The sequence below is a fragment of the Myotis yumanensis genome, unplaced genomic scaffold (genome assembly GCF_028538775.1).
Source record: "Myotis yumanensis isolate MYYU_CA2020_CCGP unplaced genomic scaffold, mMyoYum1.0.hap1 SCAF_4, whole genome shotgun sequence".
NCBI lineage: Eukaryota > Metazoa > Chordata > Mammalia > Chiroptera > Vespertilionidae > Myotis > Myotis yumanensis.
This window is the reverse complement of record NW_027223755.1, coordinates 5,237,223-5,263,956: the sequence shown is the minus strand read 5'-3', so window position 1 is coordinate 5,263,956 and position 26,734 is coordinate 5,237,223. Positions and strand designations below refer to the sequence as shown.

The following is a 26,734-nucleotide window of genomic DNA, read 5'->3' as shown; positions in this document are numbered from 1 at the left end:
TTCTAGATAAGTTAAATCTCATGTATAGTCACAGGGAACAGAACAGTACTGGTTGTTGGGGTGGAAAAGAATGACTGCAAATGAGCCCAAGAGAACTTTTTGGCGATGGAAATATTCTGTATCTTGATGGTAATGGTGATTGCATAGGCATTCACATGTCTAAACTCCTCAAACTGTAAGTTTATAATGGGTGTGTTTTATTATATGTAAGAAAGTTGACCGTGTTCACAGAGGATATCATGGTTCGTCTCACATTCTTTCCTTCCAATTAAAACTAAAGTCAACATTGTGGTCTATCACAATTCCAAGTCAGTAGACCTTTTAAATATCCTGAACAAATGTTTACATGTTACCTTGTAATTAACATTACCCATTTCAATAGAATTTCCATGGTTTACCACAAAAATCTAGAATTAGAAAAAATTTCCTAATTTGGTTTTTGTCTCGTGCTTACTTTGAAATATAATCTGCACCCATTTTTTGTTGGGGGTTAGGAGGGGGCATATAGTACCCATGCCCCCTCCCGACTTCTGAAACATTTGAGAGACAAAAGGAGTCAGGCAGGTGGGGAACCAGTATGGCGGACGTATTGCTGAAGAAGTCTAGGTTAAAGGATGTAATTTAGATTCATGCCAACAACGGCCGCCTAATATCAAACCCAGAATTAGACAGACCTACTCACCCAGCGTGGGCAGTCCTGCCCAACCACAGAGGCAGGGAGCCTTCACTGCCAAGCTTACGTATCTGTTAAGCTTGGCTCTCTGCAGGCAAGATGAATCCAAATGAAGGAGAGAGAGGAGCTTTTATGTCCAGTTATTTATCCTACATTCCCTCTCCTGAGGGGGAGGGCGGGGGGAGGGGAGAGAGATCAGGATCCCTTGGCTAATAGACGTCCAAAGAAGCACTGTGAAAAGAAGCCATCTCTACCCTCTGCCTCCCAACAAAGTGAAGACCAACGTTTCTCAACCTTTCTTCCACCTTGGCACACACAACAGGTGAAGTTCACACACAACACACATTAAGGCACGATTCACGGTAGGCTAGCTATAGGGCTGCCCCTTCTCTTCCATTCAAGTGGGCCTATTGAATTGCAAATGACTAAAGTGACATATTTCAATTTACTTTGGTAAAAGAAGTTCGCATCCTTTCTATATTACTGGCTTTAAAAACAACACATTACCTTTTCAATCCTAAAATGCCATCAATTACAAAATCCACTATCAGTTTAATAATCTCTCAGAAAAAAAAATTTAATATTATCATTGATTTGAAGATAATTATGAAACTTTGGTTCCTGTGTCAACTCACAACTCATTTGGATACATTATGTCATGAAATAAAAGTCCAAAGTCAATTTGGAAGGGCTTCTGACTCATGAAGCCTGAAATTAAGAAATGACTGACCGTTTTCCTACTGCTGGGAAAGGCAATGAAACTAGCTTTTGACAACATGACATAAAGCATAACTTTATTTTCAAATTCAAAAGGCTGTACTGATAAGTTATAATCATGGAAACTCCAGCTTTCTGAGACAAACCTTTTTGATGTAAGTCTTCATTATAGTTTTGCCATATGACATCAACTTAAAACTACCATAAAATACTGTACATAGACCCGAATTACAAGAGATTTAGGTTCTGTGATCTATACATTGCATGACTTTTCAATGTTTATGTAGCATTTCTTAGATTTCAGATGAAAAACAAGACAAGAACCTATTGTCTAGAGAATAATACATGACTCTCAAATTAGCAGGCATGGTCTGGATGTACAGTGTTCCGACTAATGAGTGTCTATGCCATACAATTTTCCACCAAGAAAAATACAAATTGTATTCCATATAATTTTAATGTGTAGTGCTGTTTCAGGAAGTATATTAAACATCTTTATATCCTACCATGAACATCAATTATTTTTCTTTTAGATTCAAAAGAATTTATTTCAGTCAGTTAAGTTTAGTAAATGTCAGCATTTCAGTATTCACCTCCCTATAAAATAATGTTTGCCATTTTCTCTTCATGCACAAAAGAGTGTTAGCTAAGCATCTTTTGGGGCCTGGAGAAATGAGCTGCCTTTCTTCTCCATAATTCAGGATTTCTCTTCCTCCTCCATCTCATGTGTAAACCATCCTATGTCCTTTATGTGAGTGAGAAGGAGACGAGCCTGGCCTACAGATGTCACTTCAAAGGGAACACGGATTCTTCAGCAGCATCTAGTGACAACCTGCACCCCATCCTGGGTCTTGTCTCTTCTGGAACAACCCCCAACTGATGACCATCTGTCCTATACTATCAAAAGTAGTGACTCCTCACTTTCAGATAAAAAAAAATCACAAAGAAGTTCTCCTCCTTTCTTAAGATCAGGAAAAACTGAGGTTAAATATCTCCAAACTAATTCCACCTCTTCATAGAAAAAGCTAGCATTTACCAAGTACTTCATATGCAACTTAACATACAAAGTTCTTTACATATTTCATTTTCACATAAGAAAGAAAAAACCTAATTTTCCAAAAGCTAACAACACAAAATAATAGGCAAATCTTTAAAATACAGAAAAAAATGACTTATTCACCAATTATATAATAAACAAATACCCATTAACTCAAAACAACATAGCAACTTCTCTAAACACCCAACTACCCACCCTTTGAGAATATTTTTCATAAAATAAAATATAGTTGATATTTGTTTTTTGGATCATTCTAAAATTAACCTCTCCAACCAGAAATAAATTTCTAATATAACTTTGGGGGGAAATGTAATACCTTTCAAGGCAAGTGCTGACTTCTCAGACTCTGAAAAAAAAAAGAGGTAAACATTCTACTAAAAGAAAACCTTAAATCATCTCAGAAAAATAGAAACCAGTACTTACATGCATCCAACAAATGCTCCAACAGAAGATTTCTTCAAACAGAGTAACTTACTTTCATCTCCACCAAGGATAAAAGTAATTTCACACGAGAAGTATCAGTGCCCAGCAGCTCTATGTAACTGTACTACAACGGGTGTGCTATAAAAACAACAGTTCACATTAGCAATGACAATACTGGGGCTATACCTGTGTTGTTTCAATGAACTACTTCTTCAATATACCTTTCTCTATTCACGAGATCCTATCACAAATCACATTTCAGTCTCCATGTGTGCTGTGCCTATGTTATTAACTCATTGGATTTCTAATAACATCACTACGTTTGTTTTCTGTTTAGAAAGATATAATTTAGTTATTTAAAATTGTGGTTATTTCTCATTTTACTGAGCAGTTCCGAACAAGTTGTCTAGAAAAAGAATTCCAAAGCATCAGTTGAACAGTTATAAGCAAAAGATAAGTTATTTTCAAGGTTTTTAAGCTTTTATTCTTTTAATGTTTTTATTGATTTTTAGAGGGAGAGGAAAAGAGAGGGAGAAGGGAGAGATAGAAACATTGATCGGCTGTCTCCTGCACACCCTTCTGGGGATCAAGCCCACAACCTGGGCATGTGCCCTGACTGGGAACCAAACCAGCAACCTATTGGTGCGTGGGAGAACACTCAACCAACTCAGCCACACCGACCAGGACAAGGTTTTTAAGCTTTTAAAAATAAAGGAAATACTGCTTTTGACTAGGACAACATTGCCGTACAATTTATGATATAGCTATAAGAGCCATTCATTTAAATAATGCACATCTCAAAAATGGCTCGCTTGTGTTAAGGACTGTCTACTTTAACAATTAAAAAATTAAAACCATCATTCTGACAATGTATCAGTAATTCCCACATCCATAAAATACTGAAGGTGGCAACTACCATGGTGATAGTAATTTTAAAGTCAAAACAAGCATAAATCTGATGTAAGAGTCTCTACAGAAAATGTCCAGAACACACACAGTTGCATGCATTTCCAGCTGAACTTGCAAAGAATCTACCTATAACCAAATGACAATTTTGAATCAAACATGAACAGCAAAATACTCAAGCTTCATGACGAAGTTACTCTAATAAAACAAGCAAAATAGAAGAGTGAACAGTAATAGCAGTATATTTTTTTGGAGGGAGAGAAATCACCCACTTCTTTTGTCATAAAAAAGTCAATATTTTAATAACACTGGCCATCAAGTTATTGACTACTGGAGCATTCACTTCCAAGTTTTGTCTTTAAAATGTATTCACTCATACATTCGGATTAAGTTTATTCATCAAAAACCATTGTAGTCAGAATTCTAATCTTAAGTTTAAATCATAACTTATCAAAGCAGAGTCCAAACACTCTATAATAATCCTACCCTTTAGTTTGTATATGCCTCATCTGAAAAACTGATTTTACAAACAGGAGTGTGACCCTGTTTCTCCAGAGTAAATGCCTGTTTGCCTAAAACTTTGTGGCAATCAAACAGGTGGATTCAAGTAGCTCCTGCTAAGCTTCATCGGGCTTTGATAAAAACGGAGCCATCTGGGGCCGTGGCCCCATCTTCCTTCTCACTTACAGTCTCCACGGTCCCAGAAGCTGACACAATAACCATGGTTTTATTATCTGAAACTGGCTTTTGTTTCTCAGCGATAGCTGCACAAACAGCAACAATCTCATCACTTTCAAAGTCATAGTCGGGAATGGACTTTGGTGAGACATGTGTGACCTCCGCTGGTGCTTCATTTTTTTTAATCCTCTGGGCTACCTTTTGCTGCTCCTGGAGCTTTCTTGCCCAAGAAAGGTCTTCTTTCCATATTTCAGGGTTCATTGGATAGATATGAAGGGCTACTTGAAAACTTCGAATTGCCTAGGGAAAGAAAAGGCCAGGTTTTTCTGCTTGCATTGTTTTAAAAAAAAAAATGAATGTGTTTAGCAAAATCCACAATATCTGCATATATATATATATATATATATATATATATATATATATATATATATATATATATATAATATAGTATATAAATGTAAGGATGGAAGTTAGGGCAGTGCCCTAACCATGGATGATGACTATGAAGAAAAACACAAAGGTTATAAAACTGTGAAAGGGACTGACAAATTGCTGATGAGGATTAAAAGTCCATCAAAATAGAGGTACTGATATTATAGCTCAAAACAAGGCAAGCACATTTTCAGCTTCTGCAGATCAGCTAATACATGAATCCAGTGATTTCCAGGGCTAAATCAGGGTCGGGAAGGTACCAGAAACGCACAACATTGAAGCCAAGAGTTTAGATCACAGTAATGCTAACATGCACTGAGTGTCACAGGAGATCAAGGCAGAGGCTGCATAAGGACAAATGGCCGACTCCCCATAATTATATAACACTTATCAAAACATACGCACCCAACATCAGAACACCTGTGTATATAAAGTCAACACGGACAGAACTGAAGGGAGAAACATCAATAAGGAAACAGAAGATTTGAGCAACGGACCACACAGACCTACACAGAACCTTTCACCCAACAGCAGCAGAACAGACATCTTGGCGAGTACACATGGAACATTTTCTAGGACAGAAAACATGTTATACCACAAAACAAGTCTTAACAAATTTAAAAAGGCATGTCAACCATCTTTTCTGACCAAAATGGAATAAACTACAAATCAATAGCAAAAGGATAATGGGAAAATTCACAAATATGCAGACATTAACGCACTCCTGAACAATCAGTAAGTTCAAAAAGAAATCAAAGAGAAATTAAGAAAGATCTTGACACAAATGAAAATAAAAATACACTAAAATTATGAGATGCAGCAAAAGCAGAAAAGGAAAAGTTTATAGCACTAAATGCCTGTTAAAAAAGAAAAATCTCAACTAAAAACAAACAAACCAAAAGCACCTACCTTTACACCTCAACAAATTATAAAATGAAGAACCAAGCCTATATTCATTTTCCAACATATACACCCAATTCTGTATAAAAATATAAATAATTACTTATAGAGATCTACCAACTATTGACTTTTAATTTATTATCCGTTCTATTTAACTGTGTATTTTCTTATGTTTATATATGTGGGTGGGGCAAAGTAGATTTATAGTTGTGAGTGCACAAAATAGTTTATTTTTGTATTATTATTTATTATTGTATTATTTTTCTTTTTTTTTTTCTTTTTTTAAAAATATATTTTATTGATTTTTTACAGAGAGGAAGGGAGAGAGATAGAGAGTTAGAAACATCGATGAGAGAGAAACATCGATCAGCTGCCTCCTGCACATCTCCTACTGGGGATGTACCCGCAACCCAGGTACATGCACTTGACCGGAATCGAACCTGGGACCCTTCAGTCCACAGGCCGATGCTCTATCCACTGAGCCAAACCGGTTTCGGCTATTATTGTATTATTTTTCATACAAATAACTATAAACCTACTTTTGCCCACCCCTGTAATAAGAATTGTTATGTCTGAAATTTTAGCTTGCTTTCAAAATATTTTTCACAGTATCCCTTCATCATGACATTGAGTAATTTTTAACCATTCCAGTCTTTCAAAAGAACAGGTTAAGTTTACATAAATATTACAAATTTAGGATTTTTTCAAATAGAGCCCTAAAAAACATTAAAGGAGGACAAAATAAGTTTTAATTCCTCCAAGAACTTCACAATATAATGGGCAAAACCATATAAATAGAAAAAAAATAAAACAGTTAAACAATGAGTACTCTTATTTAAAAAACTTAAAATTTTGCCCTGGCCAGATGGCTCAGTTGGTTGGAGTGTCACCCCATACACCAAAAGGTTGCAGGTTCAATTTTCAGTCAGGGCATAGACCTAGGTTTCGGTTTCGATCCTGGTCAGGATGCGTTCAGGCTATGTGAAATTTTTTTATTAACTTTCATGATTCAAATTACCTGAAAAATATGCTGACCGATTGACTTGGTGTTTATGATGTAAATAACAATACTAACTCTGACCTGTGTTTGTGGTTTAATACCTTTAAGGTTGATTGGCTATTTATTTTTTGCATAGATTTGATAAATGACTAACGTTTGGGTTGAGCTGATCAAAACATGTCAAAATAAAATTTTAGCATCATAGCCCTGGCCAGTGTGGCTCAGTTGGTTGGAAGTTGTCCAATGCACCAAAAAGTTGCCGGTTCAATTCCCGGTCAGCTGATCCATGTTTCTCCATCACATCTCTCCCTCTCCCTTCCTTTCTTTTTAAAATTCAATTAAAAAAAAATCTTTAAAAATAAATAAGCAAACATTAAAAAAACAAAATTTTAGCATTATAATCAGATATCTGACTTCCTTACCAACACTATCTCTCCTAATCCAAGCTGAGCACGCCCCAGAGTTTGCCAAGACTCCCACGAATGTGGATTTCTCTGCACAGCCATTTCTGCTGCATGAACTGCAGGGAACATTTCATGAAGTGACATTAGGACCTATAGTTAAAAAAAGAAACAAAACCTGTCAGTAATATTCATAAACTAGCAAACTACTAATAGATAACCATACATAAGTAACTCTTTCCATTTTTAAAAACATATTTTCAGTCTGGTAAACATAGTATTTCAGTGGTTTTGACTCCTCCACTGCCTTTCAGGGTCAGGAATCACATTCTTCTCCCTTCTCCTGAAATACTATAAAAATGTAAACCATTCCCTTTCCAATTATTGAACACTGTTGTCCATCAGTCAGAACCATGCCGTCATACTCTCGCCATGGTAGCTCACAACTATTTGATCTCTCAATTCCACTTCTATTTATTCCACTTACAATGTGGATTTTAGGGTACCCCAGGTCTTGCTGTCAAACTAAGTAAATTTAAATGTGTTCAACCACCCACCCTAACCCCAGTGAACACCTTCCTGCTATAAAAGCCATGCAAACATTCCACAGGCCTCCCCACAACTGGGTTTTTCACACTACACACCAGAAAAACCAGGGTGTTCCTGAACCCCTCACCTTTAAAAAAAAGGGGGCTGCATATTATCAATAATCTTTGGGACCACATGCATTTCACAAAATTTGTGAAACAATCATCATTATCAAGTTCCAAATTAAACAACTCATTTCATACAATTCACCACAAATCCTGCCTTTAATATGTATATACAGATTCAAGATTGAAAATGACTTATCTAGCCTGGCCAGAGTGGCTCAGTGGTTGAGCACTGACCCATGAACCAAGAGGTCACTGGTTCGATTCCCAGTAAGAGCACACACCCACCTGGGTTGCGGGCTCAATCCCCAGTAGGGTGCATGCAGGAGGCAGCCAATTGATGTTTCTCTCTCTCTATCCCTCTCCCTTTTCTTCCCCCTCTCCCCCAATCAATAAAAACACTTTTTTAAAAAGAAAATTATTTATCCAAATGATGGTCCTCATACCACTTTTATTTAGTAGACATAATTTGGGTTTTTCCTGGATAAACTAAAATCACAACTGATAAAGTATGTACCCTATGTTTGAGCTCATCATCAGAAAAGATGTTAGGCACATGGATGAAGGCGGCATTGCAACTATTTCCTGTCAAAAATATGATCAGTGCTTTGAGATTTGAAGTTCTCTTAGATAATTTAATCTAAGTGCTCAGAGGTTTTCTTTATAAACTTCCCCACAAAATATTAAAAATGTATTTTTAAGTACAAGTGTTATTTTTAAACTATTAATGAATTGAGCCTATTCTGACGTTTTGCTAAGGACTAGGCCATTTTTCAGAGAAATATCATCATCTAGAATCCAATCCACTAGAAGAAAGTTATTGCAAAATCCACTGCAATTAATTTCCAAGGAAAGCAAACACATTTCATTTATTTACGAGATTACCAGAGACTTTTTAAAAGATGCCCATCTGTTCATATCATAGTCAGGTTGAAATAGCAGTTAACTGCATTATGAAGGTAAACAAATTTCTAATTTGATACATAAGAAAAAGTCATAAATAACATCGTAACAATTTCTCCCCAAATAAACTGTACTTTAGTAGTAAAAAGAAAATAGCAGGAAATGCTATTTTGGTTCATCAAGCTCATCAAACAAACACAGTGCAATTTCATAATGAAAGTGGCCTTCTTCACAGCCCTTACCTGTGACTTCATCTCGTATAGGGTAGCATCATCTGGGGTTAACTGTAGTGCTTCATCCCACTTCTGAATCGCCTCTCGATATCTGTGGTTGTTAAAGTTACATTTGTATCATATTTCTAATGAGTCCTTGAGAGCACATGACCAAATTTAAAAACCAGATACTAAGGAATAATTGTTTATCAAGCAATATCTCTATTCGAGAACTGATAGCAATGATGTTACGAAAAGTAGGAAAATTTAAGAGATAAAGGGAAAGGAGACCAAAAGAGAGAAAAAAAAAAAAGCAAAATATAAATAAAAAAGATTTTGAAAAGCTTTCTCCAAGATTTTATTTCCTGGGCTGAGCAATCATCACAAGAATTTCTCTTTTTCTCATCAACCTCAATGTCGGCACATGTTGTCAGTCATTTTAGATGTCTTACAGAGAACTTTTCTGAGGACTTTACAATCCAGGTGCAGCCCTGGGCTCTAGACTGCAGCCGTCTAGCTGACAGACGGCCAGAAGCTGCCGGGAATTGTGTAAAGACCCTTCAGTGTTCAGTGACCTTGCCTATGAGGACCATGAACACAGAAGCACTGTCCTGTCCATCACTATGAACACAGGCACGTGGATAAGATGTTGGCTGAATAAATGAAGCAAGATTGGAAGTCACTTCCACCACACCTTTCACTGATGTTCTCTTCATCACGTCTCTGTTGAGCTCCAAAGCCACGTAGTCAACTAGCATCTCCATCTAGATATCCCCAAAACATCTCAAACTCCACGTGCCCAAAACTGATCTCTGCACACCCCAGGCCAAACCTGCAGCAGCACAGAAGCACTCTTCCTTTCTACAAATAAATGTAAGGAATGAGCAAGTCCTACATGTTACCCAAAGCAGTCACCTTCACAGCATCCTTCACGAAAGTTAACTCATGTATACTTGAGTATTCCTAGGAGGAGAAAGTTTTAATTACCAGAACATTTTTCATTGTACCTTTTTGTCTTGTACCTTTCTCCCAATGCTACTGGTTCTCGTTTCTAGAGCTAAATAGAAAATATATAACCCACCAGTTTTCATTCCTGGCTACATACAGAATGATCTATGGAGATTATGGAGGAAACACACACACACACACACACACACACACACACACACACACACAAGCTGGTCCCTGCCTCAGATCAATTAAAACAGAAATTCTCAGAGTAGGATTCAGGCATCTGTATTTTTTCAAAGTCCTCAGCTAATGCTAATGAAAACCAGGGGGGATGAGCCGATTTTAATATCTCTCATAGTACATCAAGCCCCATCATGTTCTATCTTCTCTTGAATCAATTCTTGTTGCCTATTTTCCAGTTCCCTCATGTCCTCTGTATGTGTTCTTGAGTATAATTCCCTACCCAGCATGAGAAGATCCAAACCAAACATAACTAAAAATGTACTGATTTGTAAGCAGGGGGCAGAGAACGAAAAAAAAAAAAAAAAAAAAGAGGCAGAATTTGGCAGAAAATACAAAGTCGAAGAACATAAAAGTACATTCTCTCTGTACTCACTTTGCTATAGAATAGTTCCTTTATTAGGAAATAACACAAATGGGCAACACCATTTCCAGGGTCTGATGCCACCTGGGCACATGCAAATGGGTGACAGTCAGCTGAGAATCAGTCTGCCATGGCCAGCAGCAGGGAGGCCCCCGGAGGGAGCAAGCTTTGCTCAGCCTGCCTCACCGGCCACTGTAGGTGTGGCAGTGGCTGCTGTTATCTCGCAGCAGCAGACTGTGTGTGACGAAGCTGAAGACTCACCCCACCAAGGCTGGTGGTCCATGCAGGCAGCACATCTGAATGTGCAGAGACGCCTGCCAGATCTACTGCAGAGACCACTATGTGCAAAACCTTTGTAAGGGACAAAGATAGAACAATCTTCCTTCAGAAATAAACTGTAAAGAAATGTTTATGAGGGAAAATTCTCTATAGGCAAAAAATAGATGATAAATGTGACAGGAATATTACCATTTTTAAAATTATCATTCATGAAATAACAGATGCAGGCAAGACCACCAATGAGTGCTTCCCTTCTGCTGGCCTACGAGTAAAGGGTAACACCACTTGCAGGTCATGGGACACTTGGCACCTAATACACCAACCGTCTCCCTTATTATGCTCTCACAGAGCATGATGCAGATACGCTCCACCGAGTATCTACTAACTCAACTTCAGTTTGGAACACACTGAGCAGGCACAGCCCTACTGCAGCTGTTGGATAGGAGGCATTAAAAGATAAAAATGTGGTTTAGAGTCACTATGGTTAATAAGTGACCCAAGTCTGATTCAGCCAGTTTATAGGCAACCTTCACAGTATCCAACTGAACAGCACAAGGAAGGAAGCAAAGGAACAGCCCAGGGTTGCACAAGGGCCGGGAAGATAACACCTCCATGAGGCACGGGCCAGCTGGTGCCCAGGCCAGGCAGTGGATAGCACACTCATCCACCAGATAGAAGTATCAGTGTTTAGCTACTTTGTTCCTAATTAAATTTCTCATTTACTATCGTTTCGAGTTTAATGAGCTCTATAGTTATCAGCTTATTCACTTCATAAATATTTATTGAGCACCTCCTCTGGGCCAGGTAGGAGTCTAAGAACTGAGGATGCAGCATTCAACAAGATATAAAAGGGCCTGAAGGTGGAACAGGTGGAAGAGGGTAAAGGGGGGATAAATGGTGACGGAAGGAGACTTAACTCTCTGAGTGTTGAGCACACAATACAATATACGGATGATGTGTCAGAGCATTGTACATTTCGAACCTGTAATTTTATTAACCAATTTCACCCCAATAAATTCAATTTTTAAAATTTTTTTAAAAGATATAAATGGACCCTACTCTTCTAGATCTTACATGCTAGAACATCTGCATGTGGAGAGAAAAAGATAACAAACACAAGTTAGAATATGATAAATGCCATGATGAAAAGCAACTGGAGTGATATGGTAGGTAGTGACCAGGTGGCCGCTCAGGATGCATGGTCAGGAAAGGCCTTTACGCAGACATTTGAGACGAGATCTGAATGTGAAAAAGTCCTCAGGCAACTGGAGAGCTGCAGAAAGTGCATTCCAGACAAAGGGCAGAAGGAGCCCAAGGCAGGACTAAGCATCCGTGTCCTGAGGAAAAGAAAGAACACCAGTCTGGCTATAGCAGGAGGAAGGGGAGGGAAAGTAGCCACGGCCACAGTCACGTAGGGACCAGCAGGCCAGTGGTTATGAGATGGGTTTCACTCTATGTGTGATGGGGGCCCCGGGGAGAATGGACCGTGGGGGAGTGAGAATGAGCACAGACCAGTTAGGAAGCTACACGAGGAGTCATCTAGGAAAGAGATGACCGCAGACTAGACAAGGTGAAAACAGAGGGGAAGATAAAAGAGAGTTAGACTGTTGAAAAACAGGTCAACTCAACATGGATTGGATTTGGAAGTGAGAAAAAAAAAAAGAAAACAAAAAGGAAAGGAACCCAAGATGGTGTCTTAGTTTGGGTTGCCTGGGAAAGAGAGTCTGAGGCCTAAGGGAACTAACTCTGTGGGAGCAGGATCCCAGGGAAGCCAGAGTGAGGCAGGAAAGCAGGAGAATAAACACAAGGTGTATGTTAAGCTGGCAACAGCTTCAAAAACCAACTCTGATGATCGCTTTTCCTGTAGAACATCCTCGGAGAGACTGGATGAACCGTGTGTCTTGGAAGCAGTCCGGTGGTGGAAGAAGGAAAAGCTCTGCCTGCCTCCCATCGTCGAAGTCTTCCCCACAAGCTTTAACCTGCTTACTCTTGGTGTGCGATCCGTCCCTCCAGAGGATCCACAGGTCCAGCTGGCCAGCACCGAGGCCTTTCATTGTCAGTTAGCACCACACGTGGGGCTCTTTGGTCTGTGAGGACAGCAGCTGCCAGGGCCTTATGGTCTCAAAGGCAGGAAGCTGGGGTGACTGGGGAAGATGAGCTCTGGTCAGCACAGAAGCCAGCAGAGTTGACTCCTGGCATTTGGGCTTCAATTACTAGGTAAAGGGTGGGGCCTTTCACTGACATAGTGAAGACTAGAAAGGAGCAGATGTTTGGGAGAAAAATCAAGAGTTCTGCTCTGTACATGTTACGTTTGAGATACTGACTAGACACCCAAGTGGGTATAAAGCAAGCATCGAATATTAGAAAGTCCAGGACTCAGGTGGGAAGACTAGAGATGTTGGTGAGAGCAGGAGGCCATGGAAGTTTAAGAAGGCAAAGACTGTATTTGGAAAGGACAAGAAGCACTTTCTAAATACTGTGGCCCACCAATATTTAGAAAATGAGCAATAGAAAAGACCAAGCCAAGAAAATGAAGGTATGGACGTTGAAACAAGGACAGGCACGCAGTGCTGTAGATTAGGGAGCAGTGCGTTTAGGGAGGGAGGGGTCAGCTGTGCTGGACCGTGCGAGGCACAGTAATGAGAACAGAGGTGTATCTTTGTAAGAGCGGGTCAGCGGATGAGTGGGGACAGAAACCTGAGTGGAATGGACTGAGAGAAGAATCCATCAATCAATGGAGTTTGTGGAGAAGGAAAGCAGAGAAATTGTAGGGCATATGAGTCAAGGGAAGCTTTTTTTCTTTTTTTTAATCCTCACCAGAGGATATTTTTTTCCATTGATCTTTAGAGAGTCAAAGGGAGGGATGAGGGAGAAGGAGAAGGAGAGGGAGAAAGAGAAACATCGATGTGAAAGTGACACATCAACAGTTTGCCTCCCACACATGCCCTAACCAGAGCCAGGGATCAAAACTGCAACCGAGGTACATGCCCTTGACCAGAATGGAACCTGAGACCCTTCAGTCCGGGCAGGAGTTGGGGTGGGGGTGAGGGTGGGGGGAGTGGTGCTCTAAGCACTGAGAAAACCAAAGCTTTTAAATGGATGCTGTTAGATTATGCTTGTATCCCAGTGAGAAGGAGCCAAGAGAGAGGAACAAATGACATCAAGATGAAGATCACTGTCATGAGACACAGCCACGCTGGCACTCAAGACCATGTGGGTTACATGGCCAAGTCACCCTCGAGTTCACTTTGATGGGTATACCTTTCTAGACGAGACAAGTTCATGGTAAATTCTAATCCTAGTCCTGCTTCACACACATACGCACTAATTCTCAAAGAAAAAACAGACTACTTAGCTACACAATCAAATATCACCATCTAGTGGTTGAAACCATAAAAGCCAACATATTGAAGTTAGGACACACTGTAACTACTGAGAAGGTATATCCTAGTTAGTAATAATTCTAGAAAAAAAATGTCTGAACAACATCTTACAAAGAACGTTAACACTACATGAAATATACCAATCGTGCATAACATCCTAAAATGTAATATCTGAAGTACAGGGACGGAGGGTGCTGGGTGCCAGGTGGCATGCTCAGCTTTTGTATGCACTTGCTCTTTAATTCCCCAGGGGCTATGAGATAAATCTCTCCATTGTGCAGCTGAGGAAACTGGAAACTGAAACTTAAAAAGCTAGTAACCTGCCAAGTTTGTGCAGGTAGAAACGCTAAAGCTAGGATCTGAACGGAGGTAAAATAACTTCAAAATCCACATGCGAGTACTAACAGGGGCTGAGCTTTCTTTTTAAAATTTAACTTCACTATTTCTGCTTCTATTATTTTCTACTTATTTTCTACCAAGTTTAATATTCTCTTAGATATTTTAAACTATTATTTCTACTTATTTTGGGCATAGAATCACCAAACTGCTTGATTCCCCTAGATGCCTTTAATTCTGTTTAGTTATTTCCTAAAGCTGTGTGTACACTATTCTAAAACAAATACTAATGAGCAAAAAAACTTACTGATCTCATTGTCCTTCGTTCAAATAGAGCATCTATTCCAGCTGATTTTAATGAAATGACTCAATGTTTTGACATGCAAGCAAAAAACAAGAGTTATTTTGTTTATCGACAAAGTTGATATCCCTCCTCGGCACAGGAAATTCAGAGGGAATACCATGGCAATAACTTAATAGCTTTTCCCTTCCACTCATTAGTGTGGTCCAGAAAAAAGGCAAAAACAACGTTAATGAACTTTGAACAGACATTTGCAGGAATTTCTAAAGATGTTTTATGGGTGTTCTGAAAGTGATTTCATAAGTGTAGGAAATTTACACTTGGTTTTCTTCTGACTAAGAACAGAGTGATCAATCTCACCAAGTTATAAAAGATAAAAAAATCTTTGTGCCTAAAATACCACAAATGAGAATTCACAATCTAACATTAGGCTGTTAAGCTGCTAACTGTCCTTGATTGCTATTTATTTTCTACCATTCTTTCCCAATTTGAGGTACTGATATATTAGAGCTTAAGCAACATTTTATGTTTTATATTAAAACATATTAATAAAAGATTACACCCAGAATGAAAAATAGTAACAGACCTAGAAACTAAACTGTTTGCTTTTTGAACTTTGACTCATTTATGACAAAAATGATAAACAAATCTTTTAACCACCCTTACCGATTAGAAAAAATTAAAAAAAAAAAGAGCAGAAAAACACAGGAAAGACCTAGTACTTGTTGAGCACTACTGCTTTTAATTTCTCTGACTCTTCATTACCACATAGCAGACAGCAGTCACAAGCACGGGGCCTAGTTTTAGATCTCTGGATGGTCTGGGAGTATTCTGTCCGACCAATAACCTGCTCAGAGACTATTCCTGCTCATCACACATATGTCTTCAAAAAATTGTATCTTAAGGGCAAATAAACCAACAGTCCTCATGATGTCAAGTGTACTTTTCCTAGTATATTTCCTTCACCAAAGATAAATGTTTCAAGATTTTTATAAAAATATGGCTTTCAGCAAATATTACACACAGCAAACAGACCGACATAGGCATTCCTATCAGAGGCTGCACTAATAACCTGATGTCATTTACCTCCAACACGAGGCGGTGGAAAGCATAAACATCACATGAAGTTTTCTTACCCAAAACGTTTAATCAGAATCTAAATCAAACCTCAACCCAACTGTCCGTTTACAAGAAATGCATGAGATAGAGGAACATGGTAAGGAAACAATCAAACAGAAAATTGGTCTGGACTCTTCAGTGTCACATGGGGGATAAAAGTAGGGGACCCAAGGAGACACTAAAGAGATACAATAACCAAATGCAGGCTGTGGACTTTGTTTGGATCCTAATTTACAAACAAAAAAAACAAAAAAATTATTTAAAGTTGAATTAGGTGAAAGTTGGAGAAATCTAAATGTGGACTAGATACCAGATTACAGTTCCTTTTCATAGGTTTGACAGCTCTTGTGTTTGGTAAAAGACCATCCTTACACTTAGGAGAAGCATGCTGAATTAGGAACCAGGGGTCATAATGCCTGCAACTTACTTTCAAATAAATCAGCAAAAAAATTCTGATCAACAGTTAAGTGTATATATGTGCATAGGAAGATAAATAAAGCAATTATTAAGAGTTTTTTAATCTAATGTAAAGTACATAGAAAATATAGTCAATAATTTTATATAATAAAAGCCTCGCGTGAGGCCTCGTGTGACATCGCCGCGCACACAGCAGAGGCGGTGCCTGGTGGCCACTGAGTCCCACAGCTATATACGGGACGGAGGAGACTGGTCCAGCATCTCCATCTCCGCTGTCTCGCACGGGGAGGAGGTGGGTTCTGGCAGAGGAGGCGGGTCTCGGCAGGGGAGGGCAGTTGTGGGTGATCAGACCCGCAGGGGAGCGGTTAGGGAGCAATCAGGCTGGCAGGCAGAAGCGGTTGGGGGCAATCAGGTAGGCAGGCAGGCAGGCGAGCATTTAGGAGCCAGAGGTCCCAGACTGTGAGAAGGGTCCCAGATTAGAGAGGGTGCAGGCTGGCTGAGGGACATCCCCTGCCGCGTGCGTGAATTTCGTGCACCGGGCCTCTAGTATTGTAATAACTATGTATGGTGCCAGCTGGGTACTTGAAGTATTGGGGGGATCACTCTGTAAAGTATATGATAGTCTAGCCCCATGGTCAGCAAACTACGGCTCGCGAGCCACATGCAGCTCCTCTTTGGCCCCTTGAGTGTGGCTCTTCCTAAGCCTTAGGAGTACCCTAATTAAGTTAATAGCAATGTACCTACCTATATAGTTTAAGTTTAAAAAATTTGGCTCTCAAAAGAAATTTCAATCATTGTACTGTTGATATTTGGCTCTGTTGACTAATGGGTTTGCCAACCACTGGTCTAGCCACTATGCTATGCACCTGAAACTAATTCAAAAAATACTGAATGTAAAATGTAATTTAAAAATTAAATTAAGCCTGGCTGGTGTGGCTCGGTGGTTGAGTGTCAATCTATGAACCAGAAGGTCACAGTTCGATTCCCAGTCAGGTCACACGCCAGGGTTGTGGGCTCAATCCCCAGTATGGGGCATGAGAAAGATCAATGATTCTCTCTCATCAGTGATGTTTCTATCTCTCTCCCTCTCCCTTCCTCTCTGAAATCAATAAAAATATAATTTAAAAATAAATTAAATTTAATAAAATTAAAATAAAATTAATTTAAGAATAAATAAAATTTAATTTAAAAAAATAACATTTTGAGTCTAGTCAGAGCAATATGGGAGATTCAACTATTCTTTCAACTTTAACATAGATTTGAAATTTTTAAAAATAAAAAAGTCCTTCTGCACTCCTAGGTTATAGAGATAGCTTTATATATTTTCTTTTACTCACACTAAGATTTTTGATTCCTCTGGAGTTCATTCTGTATGTGGTATGAGATACAGATCCTTTTTTCTTCTTCTAGACAAAGTTCCAACTTTCTCTACACAACCTATTAAACAATGTGTCCTTTCCCCACTGATCTGTGGAAGAATGAATTTTGATTCCACTGAAAGGGCTAAGGAGAAGAAGGGGAAAAGGAATAAGAAAAGTAGAAGAAACAGCAAAGGGGAAAGAAAAAAAAGGTGCATATAAGTAAAGTATAAGAGTTTAGCTGAGGAAGGGCTAAGAATAAATGAAACTATTATCAAACTCCATATTTACTAAAGTATATAAGAAGTCAGTCGGAAAAAATAACTGAGCACCTATTACATATTTATATACACACACACCCCCTCAAAGTTATTCAGGAAAACGTCTAATTTATCTGGTCCACCATATCACAGAGAACATTTCCAGGAATTACACCATCTGCTACCAACCAGTAAGTTGGATTACATTTTACTGAGTTTTTACTCTATATTTTTTAATATATATATATATATATATATATTTTTTAATATTTGTATTGATTTCAGAGAAAAGAAAAGGAGAGAGACAGAATCATCCATCAGCTGCCTCCAGCACAGCCCCTACCCAGGAATGTGCCTGGGATAGGACCGTGACCTCCTGGTTCATAAGTCAATGCTCACCCACTGAGCCACGACCAGAGCCTTTACTCTACTTTAGACAGAACAGAAAGGCTGGCAGAGCAGAGACATTTTAAGAATCTTGAAGGCTTTTTTACAAACTTTCAGATTCCATGGGAAGTGTTTCAAGGTGACTTTAAAACCTATTTCTTTAATTTAGCACCTAGATCAGATTTTAAAACATAAACTACTCCTAATCGGTTTGGCTCAGTGGATGGAGCGTTGGCCTATGAAGGTTCCCAGGCTCAATTCCGGTCAAGGGTATGTACCTTGGTTGTAGGCACATCCCCAGTAGGGGGTGTGCAGGAGGCAGCTGATCAATGTTTCTCTCCCATCCATGTTTCTAACTCTCTATCCCTCCCCCTTCCTCTCTGTAAGAAAATCAATAAAATATATTTTAAAAAATAAAACATAAATTTATAGAATTCATAACTCTTCATCCCACTACTGACAGCAGGTCGGAAAACATAAATGTTCTAAAGCAGTGGTTCTCAACCTTCTGGCCCTTTAAATACAGTTCCTCAAGTTGTGACCCAACCATAAAATTATTTTCGTTGCTACTTCATAACTGTAATATTGCTACTGTTATGAATTATAATGTAAATATCTGATATGCAGGATGGTCTTAGGTGACCCCCGTGAAAGAGTTGTTCGACAGCCAAAGGGGTCACGACCCACAGATTGAGAACCGCTGTTCTAAAGGAAAACCCTAAAACAATGGTTGGCAAACCGAGGCTCGTGAGCCACAAGCGGCTCTTGGGCCCCTTGAGTGTGGCTCTTCCACAAAATACCACGTGCGGGAGCACACGTACAGTGCAATTGAAACTTTGTGGCCCATGCACAGAAGTCAGTTTTCGGCCTGGGCAAGTCTATTTTGAGGAAGTGGCGTTAGAAGTGGGGGGTGTCGGTCAGTCGGGCTATGGGAGACCCAGTGCAGGCAGCCGTGGGATACGCAGTGGGGAAGGCGCGCGCGATTCATGCACGAGTTGAGTGAGCCAGTCAGCCAGCAGTCTCACTGTGCAGTGGTTAGTGCTAGTCGAGTCCGCAAGTCATGTGTGGGTGACAAAAGTACCTACTCGAAGCATAAAGTTACCTGTATTTTTCCAACCAGCTGCAAATCCTACAGGTATTTTTGTCATCAATTTAAGAATTGTAATTCTTTTGTGTTGGTGGCTTTATTATTATAAAATGAAACATTTTTTTAGGTGCCCTGTTTGAGATGGCTACAAAGAAGCAAAGAAAAACAGAAGACGAAAACCGTGAATTTAAAGTTGAATTAAAGTTGAATGTACCTACCTATATAGTTTAAGTTTAAAAAATTTGGCTCTCAAAAGAAATTTCAATCGTACCGCTGATATTTGGCTCTGTTGACTAACGAGTTGGCCGACCACTGCCCTAAAACATACCTTTTGTTTTCAGCCAGGCTGGCTCCTTCATCCTTCAGCTGCTTGCTTTTCCTGGCACAGCCTTCCAGGAGACTTTCTTTCCTGCGTTTGGTGGCATGAAGCCCGTTCCCTTCATCACTCTCAACTGCATCCTTTTCATCGGCAGCTTCAGCTTCAAACTGCTGGGAAGTGACCTTTGAGACCTTCTCACCAATCTTCCTCTTCCATCCGAAGGAAGCCATTCTGGAGAATCACAAAAAAACAGCTTTAAATGTCAAACTTGGCCCTTTATAGACATATTCCAAATAAGTGAAAAGGAATAAAGGAATAAAGGAATAACAGAATCAGAATATCTTTCTTTTTTTTTTTTTAAATGTGGAGGGGGGGGGCGGGGTAGAAGGAATGATTTATTTTTTTTTTATTTATTTATTTTTAAATATATATTTTATTGATTTTTTACAGAGAGGAAGGGAGAGAGATAGAGAGTTAGAAACATCGATCAGCTGCCTCCTGCACACTCCCTACTGGGGATGTGCCCGCAACCCAGGTACATGCCCTTGACCGGAATCGAACCTGGGACCCCTCAGTCCGCAGGCCGACGCTCTATCCACTGAGCCAAACCGGTTTCGGCTATCATCATTTTCTTAATTTTTTTTTTTTTAATTTCAGAGAGGAAGGGAGAGGGAGCAAGAGATAGAAATATCAACGATGAGAAGGAGTCGCTGACTGGCTGCCTTCTGCATGTCCCACTGGGGACCGAGCCCACAACCCGGACAGGCCCTGACTGGGAATAGAACTGTAACCTCCTGGTTCATGAGCTGATGCTCAACCACTGAGCCACACCAGCTGGGCGACTATCATCATTTCTTAACTCCTAATTAAACAGTGGTCCTCAGAAATAATCATCAAGTAACATCAGGAAAGACAAGTGGACATTATTCATCGCCTGATGGAAGGGACACACTAGCCATGATATATTCTTAACTAAAATTAATCCTAAATCATAACAGTCTATAGTTTATAAAAAACATGAGATCTGGATGAGCATGCACAATAACATGACAAAGATGCAGACAGCAAAATCATAAAAATAAAGCTAGTTTCTTCAAGAAACAAACTGCCAGGGGTGCCCTAACTGGTTTGGCTCAGTGGATAGAGCATCGGCCTGAAGACTGCAAGGTCCCAGGTTCGATTCTGGTCAAGGGCATGTACCTTGGTTGTGGGCACATCCCCAGTAGGGGGTGTGCAGGAGGCAGCTGATCGATGTTTCCCTCTCATCGATGTTTCTAACTCTCTATCCCTCTCCCTTCTTCTCTATGAAAAATCAATAAAATATATATATATTTTTAAAAACTGCCAGGGGTGAAAGGAGGAGAGAAAGGTGGGAGGTAACCTCTAGATTAAGAGAGACGAAAAGACATACTAACCAAATAGAATTTGTGGATCTTGTTAGCTCTAAGTTCAAACAAGGCAATGGGGAGGAAAAAGGGGAAATCAGAACACTGATTTGTGAAAGGGCGAGGGCTACGCCCTCCATCTTGCCCCAGGGCGAGGGCTACACCCTCCATCTTACCCCAGATCCTCCATTTTTGGGCAGCAGCCTTAGCCATGTGCTCGGCAAGGAGCTTCTTCCCGGAAGCCCAAGCCTCTGCTAGCCACACCTAGGATTTCTTTAAACTAACCAATGATAATCAAGGGAAGTGTGCACCATAGATACAACCACATCCTGTGTAACAAGACACCGACTTGCACCTGGCCAATCAGCAGGGCCCACAGTCCTCTCTCCTCCCCTTATTCCAACCCCCCTATAAAACCCCTCTCCCCACAGAGCTCACTCTCTCTGCCGCTTGCCTCTGCGTCGGTGAGTGTGGTCGGGGAGCCGAGCTAGCTCGAATAAAGACTCTTTGCTTTTGCATCAGACTCGGCTGGCTCCCTGGTGGTCTTTTGGGGATCCTGAAATCTGGGCATAACAATTTGGTATTTGATGACATTAAGAAATAACTAATTATTTTTTAGGTATGAAAAATAGTATTATGATTACATTTATTAAAAAACCTTTATCTTTTAGGCATACATAATAAACTATTTCACATGAAATTATAAGCTAACTAGGAACTGTTTCAATGTAGCCAGTGAGGGTAGGGGTGCAGCAGAGGAGAAATATAGATGAAAAGATTGCTGAGCTGACAGTTGAGGAAGTTAGGTGATGAGAACATAAGATCCCTTATACTTTTCTCTCTTTTCATAAATGCTTGAAATTTTCCATAATAAAAAGTTTTTCAAAGATTCATTTGGCAAATTCACAGTGGGTGAATCAAAAAGATAACAAATGTTAAGTTGTTTTGTAAATCTGCAATGATATATAAAAATAAAGGATAAGAAAGAATAAAAGGATAATTGATGAAATAAAGTTAAAGGAAAGCCCAGAAGAATTCAACAAATATTTATTTAGAGAAGAGATTTACTGAGGGATCCAAGAACTCTTTATTAATTATATGTATGTGCTTAAAAATACTGAGAAACCTCTAAATTTTTCATATCAATTTTTATGTGCCTGTTTGTGTGTGCATTCTTAAAGGAATCTATGACCCCAAAAAGATTATGATGAACTGACTGATCAACTTAAGATAGGAAAAGCGATGAACCAGAAGTCTTCATAAAACTATCCAAGAATGGGCATTGTGGGAATAAGAAATGAAATAGTAAGTTCTAGAAGATACCACGGTCTTCACATCTGAGGCACATGGCTGAAGTAAAGTATAAGTAGTCACTAGAAGGAAAGGGACAGAAAAAGTGAGGCCCTTTACATGGAAAGGCCCAAGATATCGGCAGAAATTGAAGGGGTAAGAGAATTGTGTGTTACATGCCTAAGTTCTTAATGAATATGAGTCAGTGCCAATAAGTTATAACAATCAAGAAATGTGTAGAATCAGGTTTCAGCTATGTTTACAACAGTTCACAGTTCAATAAATATTGAATGAGTTTAGCAGATTTTTCCTTTTTTTTAAAGAAATGTACAGGTGCCGAATCCGGTTTGGCTCAGTGGATAGAGCGTCGGCCTGCGGACTGAGAGGTCCTGGGTTCGATTCCGGTCAAGGGCATGTACCTGGGTTGCGGGCACATCCCCAGTGGGGGATGTGCAAGAGGCAGCTGATCAATGTTTCTCTCTCATCGATGTTTCTAACTCTCTCTATCTCTCTCCCTTCCTGTCTGTGAAAAATCAATAAAATATATTTAAAAAAAAAAAAAAAGAAAGAAATGTACACGTTGATAAGGGTTAACCAAATGCCCGGGTTGCAGGCTCAATCTCCAGTAGGGGGCATGCAGGAGGCAGCCGATCAATTATTTTCTCATCATCATCGATGTTTCTATCTCTCTCTCCTTCTACGAAATCAATAAAAATATATTTTTTTTAAAAAAGAAAGAAGTCTCGTGTGTACGACTGTTTCTAAAGGTGACTAGAATGAGGATGACTTAGTTTTCTGGTTTCCAGTTTCCAAATGCAACTTTGTGAGGCATTCTTTTAATGGGTGGGAACCTTATTAATACTGATGGATATCTGCTGTGGTTACTAAAGGCAAATTACATTATAATTCATTGGTCAGATCTGTAGATTACTGGGAGCAGGGTTTAGGGTTGGAGGAAAGAAAAAAGGGACAGACCTATATGTATTTTTTTAAATTAATTCTTCAGCCCAGCTAGTGTGGCTCAGTGGTGGAGCGTCAACCCATGAACCAAGAGGTCACCAGTTCAATTCCCAGTCAGGGCACATGCCTGGCTTTGTGGGCTCCATCTCCAGTAGGGGGTATGCAGTAGGCAGCCAATCAATGGTGCTTCTCTCTCATCGATGTTTCTCTCTATCCCTCTCCATTCCTCTCTCTAAAAATCAATAAATACATATTTTTTAAAAGTTAATACTTCATTTAGACTCCCATTACCACTCCCCATCCCCATCCTCCTAATGAAGACAGATATAGGTCAAGGCCCCAATGGTGGTTTTCAACCAGGAATAAAGAAGCCACACACCCTGCTGCCTCAGGTGTTTTGCCCTTCTCCTCCATAAATCCTTTAAGATCCCAAGAGACCAGAAGCTAGGGAGGTCAGGACACAATTCGGTTTTAGGCGTATCAACAGCCTGATGACCCCTATCAACTGACAAGTTTAGCCTTGCAGAGGGGGACAAGAATACATTCCTCTCAGACAAGAACTAATATTGAATGAAAAGTTTAGGCAAGTTCAGAAGTAGAGGGAAAAGGAAATGACAAATTTCATACCCGCAAGCTTCACATTTTTTTCAGAGAAACAGAAGGCTGGTCCTCTGCTCCAAGCAAAGGGAAAAGAGATGAACCTGAGCCAGGAGAACAAAAAAGACCTGAAACAGCCACTAGGAAGAATAGACACAGCAACAATAAGGGCTGAGACACCACAAAGCATCAAGGGTGCCCAGAGGTTAAAAAGTGCAGATCTCTTACCAACACCGTGGTAAGCTTTGTATTTTCTCCACGATTGTCTGGAGACCCCAAGATAAAGTTAATTACAATACAGGATAAGTGCTAGAAGAGAGAAGACAAAGGATGTCATGATGTCAGAGGAGAATAAGAATAGGCAGGCTTAAAAGAAGGGTGAGTCCCAGGACGGATACAACACACTGTCTGCTTTGGAAAATGTAACTCTCCAAGTTGATTTGGGTATCTTAAAGAGTACGAGTTTCCCGTTCTAAGGCTATCTGAACATTAAATTAAAACTTATTATACAGAAAGCTTTCTTAAATCTGTAGTTACATTTTCCACCAGGATAAAAAACAAAACAAAACACATCACATAATAGGTACATTATAATCAAGTGGGTTTCTGTTAAACTCATGAAACCACATAAGTTCATTTTATGCAGAATTATACTTAACTAGAGGCCCGGTGCACAAAATTCATGCACGGTTAGGGTCCTTAGGCCTGGCTGGCAATCAGGGCCAATCTGTGGGGCGACAGGCAGAGCGATGGGGGGCGGGGCGTGGCCGGAAGAGGGGCCTTGCTGGCACCTGCCTTGGCTGGCCTGGGGCCTTCGGGCTGGGGGCAGCTCCTGTGTTGAGCATCTTCCCCCTGGTGGTCAGTGTGTGTCATAGCGACCAATCTTCCACCTGTCTTCTGCTGGTCCATTTGCATACAGTGGGGCCTTGACTTAGCAGTGTCCCAGCTAACGAGTTTTTCTAGATACGAGCCAGCTTCAGATACCCCACCGCTAGTTGGCGCAGCGAACGTCACAGTGAACGCCACATCAGCCCAGCATCACGTGTCTCACTGGTTCACTTGAAGCGGTTAGCTCTTAGTTGAAGCATCAGTGTTGTGCTCGCATTTGTGCTTGCAGTTATTTTGCAAAACTTTGGTTTTTGGGTGTCTGGAAGGGACTAATGGCATTTCAATTCATTGTAATGGTGAAAATTGATTTGACATACGAGTAATTTGAGTTAAGAGCTCCGTCACGGAACGAATTAAACTCGTAAGTCAAGGCCCCACTGTATTAGCTTTTTATTATATAGGATTGATGCCATGGAAATTCTAAACAGCGACGCTGTGTTCCGAGCTCTTTCGCTGGCGCAGGTCCCTGCAGCCGCCCTGGGTTCCCGCGGCGCCTGACAGAGCCCAGCCCTCACTGGAGAGGCCGGTCCCCGCCCTGTCCGGGATGCGACACCCCAGGCCAGAACCGCGGAGAACACGGGCAGGAAATGGAAACAGACCCTCCCGGTACCGGGATGCACCCGGCGATGAGGCGGTCCAGAAACCAGGCGCCCGAAAACGTCACCGCGAGGCTGAAACCGGCATTAGCGGCTTCCCTTCGTTCTTCACCTTTTAAATGTGAGAAATTCTTCGAAGCTGCCCCGAACGTCCCCGCGAGCTCCCAGCCCCGCCCTCAGCCGCGGGCACCGGCCCCGGGTCCCGCTCCTCGCGCCGCTCGGGGAAGGTCAAAGCCGCGCACACCGGCCGGCGGCAGAGGGCCGCCCGGGCGCCGCTGCAGGGGAGGGCCCGACTCCCAGCCCTGCCCGCCCCTGGACACCAGCCTCGGCGTCCCGGCTTCGCCACAGCCCGGGCGCCTCAGCTCCCCCTTCGGAAGCTCCCTTCTCGCCCAACCACAGACCCACTCGCCTGCTTTTGCTGCTCTTCCTCCGGTTCCCAGCACCGACCAGGGAGCCAGTTACTTGAGCACCACTGCCCCGCTCCCGTGTTTACATTCCGCTTGCCCTTTGCCCACAGGAAGCGGAAATCACCATGCCCGACCTCCGACCTGCCTACTTTTTAAAATCCAAGATACCGGGTTGGCCGACCCGCGGCGTCGGAAGCGTCCAGAGAAACCTGCAGGGAAGAGACGCTTCTCAAAGCTTTTCTCATCCGCCAATCCTTCCCCTGGACCACAAATCCCAGAAGTCATGGCGGCCGCCCCCCACTCCTTTACCCTCTGGGACTTGTAGTCCAGCCACCCGAGCTGGGCGCGCCCTCTAGCAGCAGGCGGAAGTATCGAGTGCGCCGACGCCGGCGGGAGGGGGTGGGAAACTGCGGCTGCGCGACCCGGCCGGCCAGCGGTGAAGCCGGGCGGCGTGGGGAGAGCGGTGTGGGCGGTTTATTGCAGAAAGGTATGGCCCTGCTCTGAAGAGTGTCCGCTCTCGCTGTGGAGGCCGGCCCCACGCAGGGGCCAGAGGCGGACTCACTGAAAAAGGGCCAGGGAAGCAGGCCGGGGAGCGTCCGCTGTGGACTTCGGAAGACACACGTTTGACAGAGGAGGGGGAATTACGGTCTAAACAAGCTGTGGTTCCCGACTTGAGAATAAGTGCGGCGGAGTGTTCGGGCACCTGGGAACTTGAGGTTGTCGTCACTGCAGCTGTGCCGTGTGAAGGCAGGCCATTGCTGTGGACCCGGCTTCCGCGGCCCCAGGGCTGTGACCCGGTGGGGAGGGACTCCCAGGTGCGCGGGGCTCCCCGGTGCGCGGTGGGCTCCCCTGTGC

The 26,734-nt window shown here is 41.3% G+C and overlaps 1 protein-coding gene across 1 annotated transcript; it reads right to left on the bottom strand.

Annotated features, from left to right (window-relative positions):
• Window positions 1-3,328: 3,328 nt before the first annotated feature.
• TTC33 (tetratricopeptide repeat domain 33) lies at window positions 3,329-26,000 on the bottom strand. The gene is made up of 5 exons (XM_070411790.1): window positions 25,882-26,000; window positions 19,766-19,987; window positions 8,986-9,067; window positions 7,209-7,340; window positions 3,329-4,754 (listed from the first exon to the last, which is right to left on the bottom strand). Exons 2-5 carry the CDS (start codon window positions 19,984-19,986, stop codon window positions 4,401-4,403), a joined length of 789 nt encoding a protein of 262 aa, XP_070267891.1. The 5' UTR covers window position 19,987; window positions 25,882-26,000; the 3' UTR covers window positions 3,329-4,400.
• Between the last annotated feature and the right edge of the window lie 734 nt (window positions 26,001-26,734).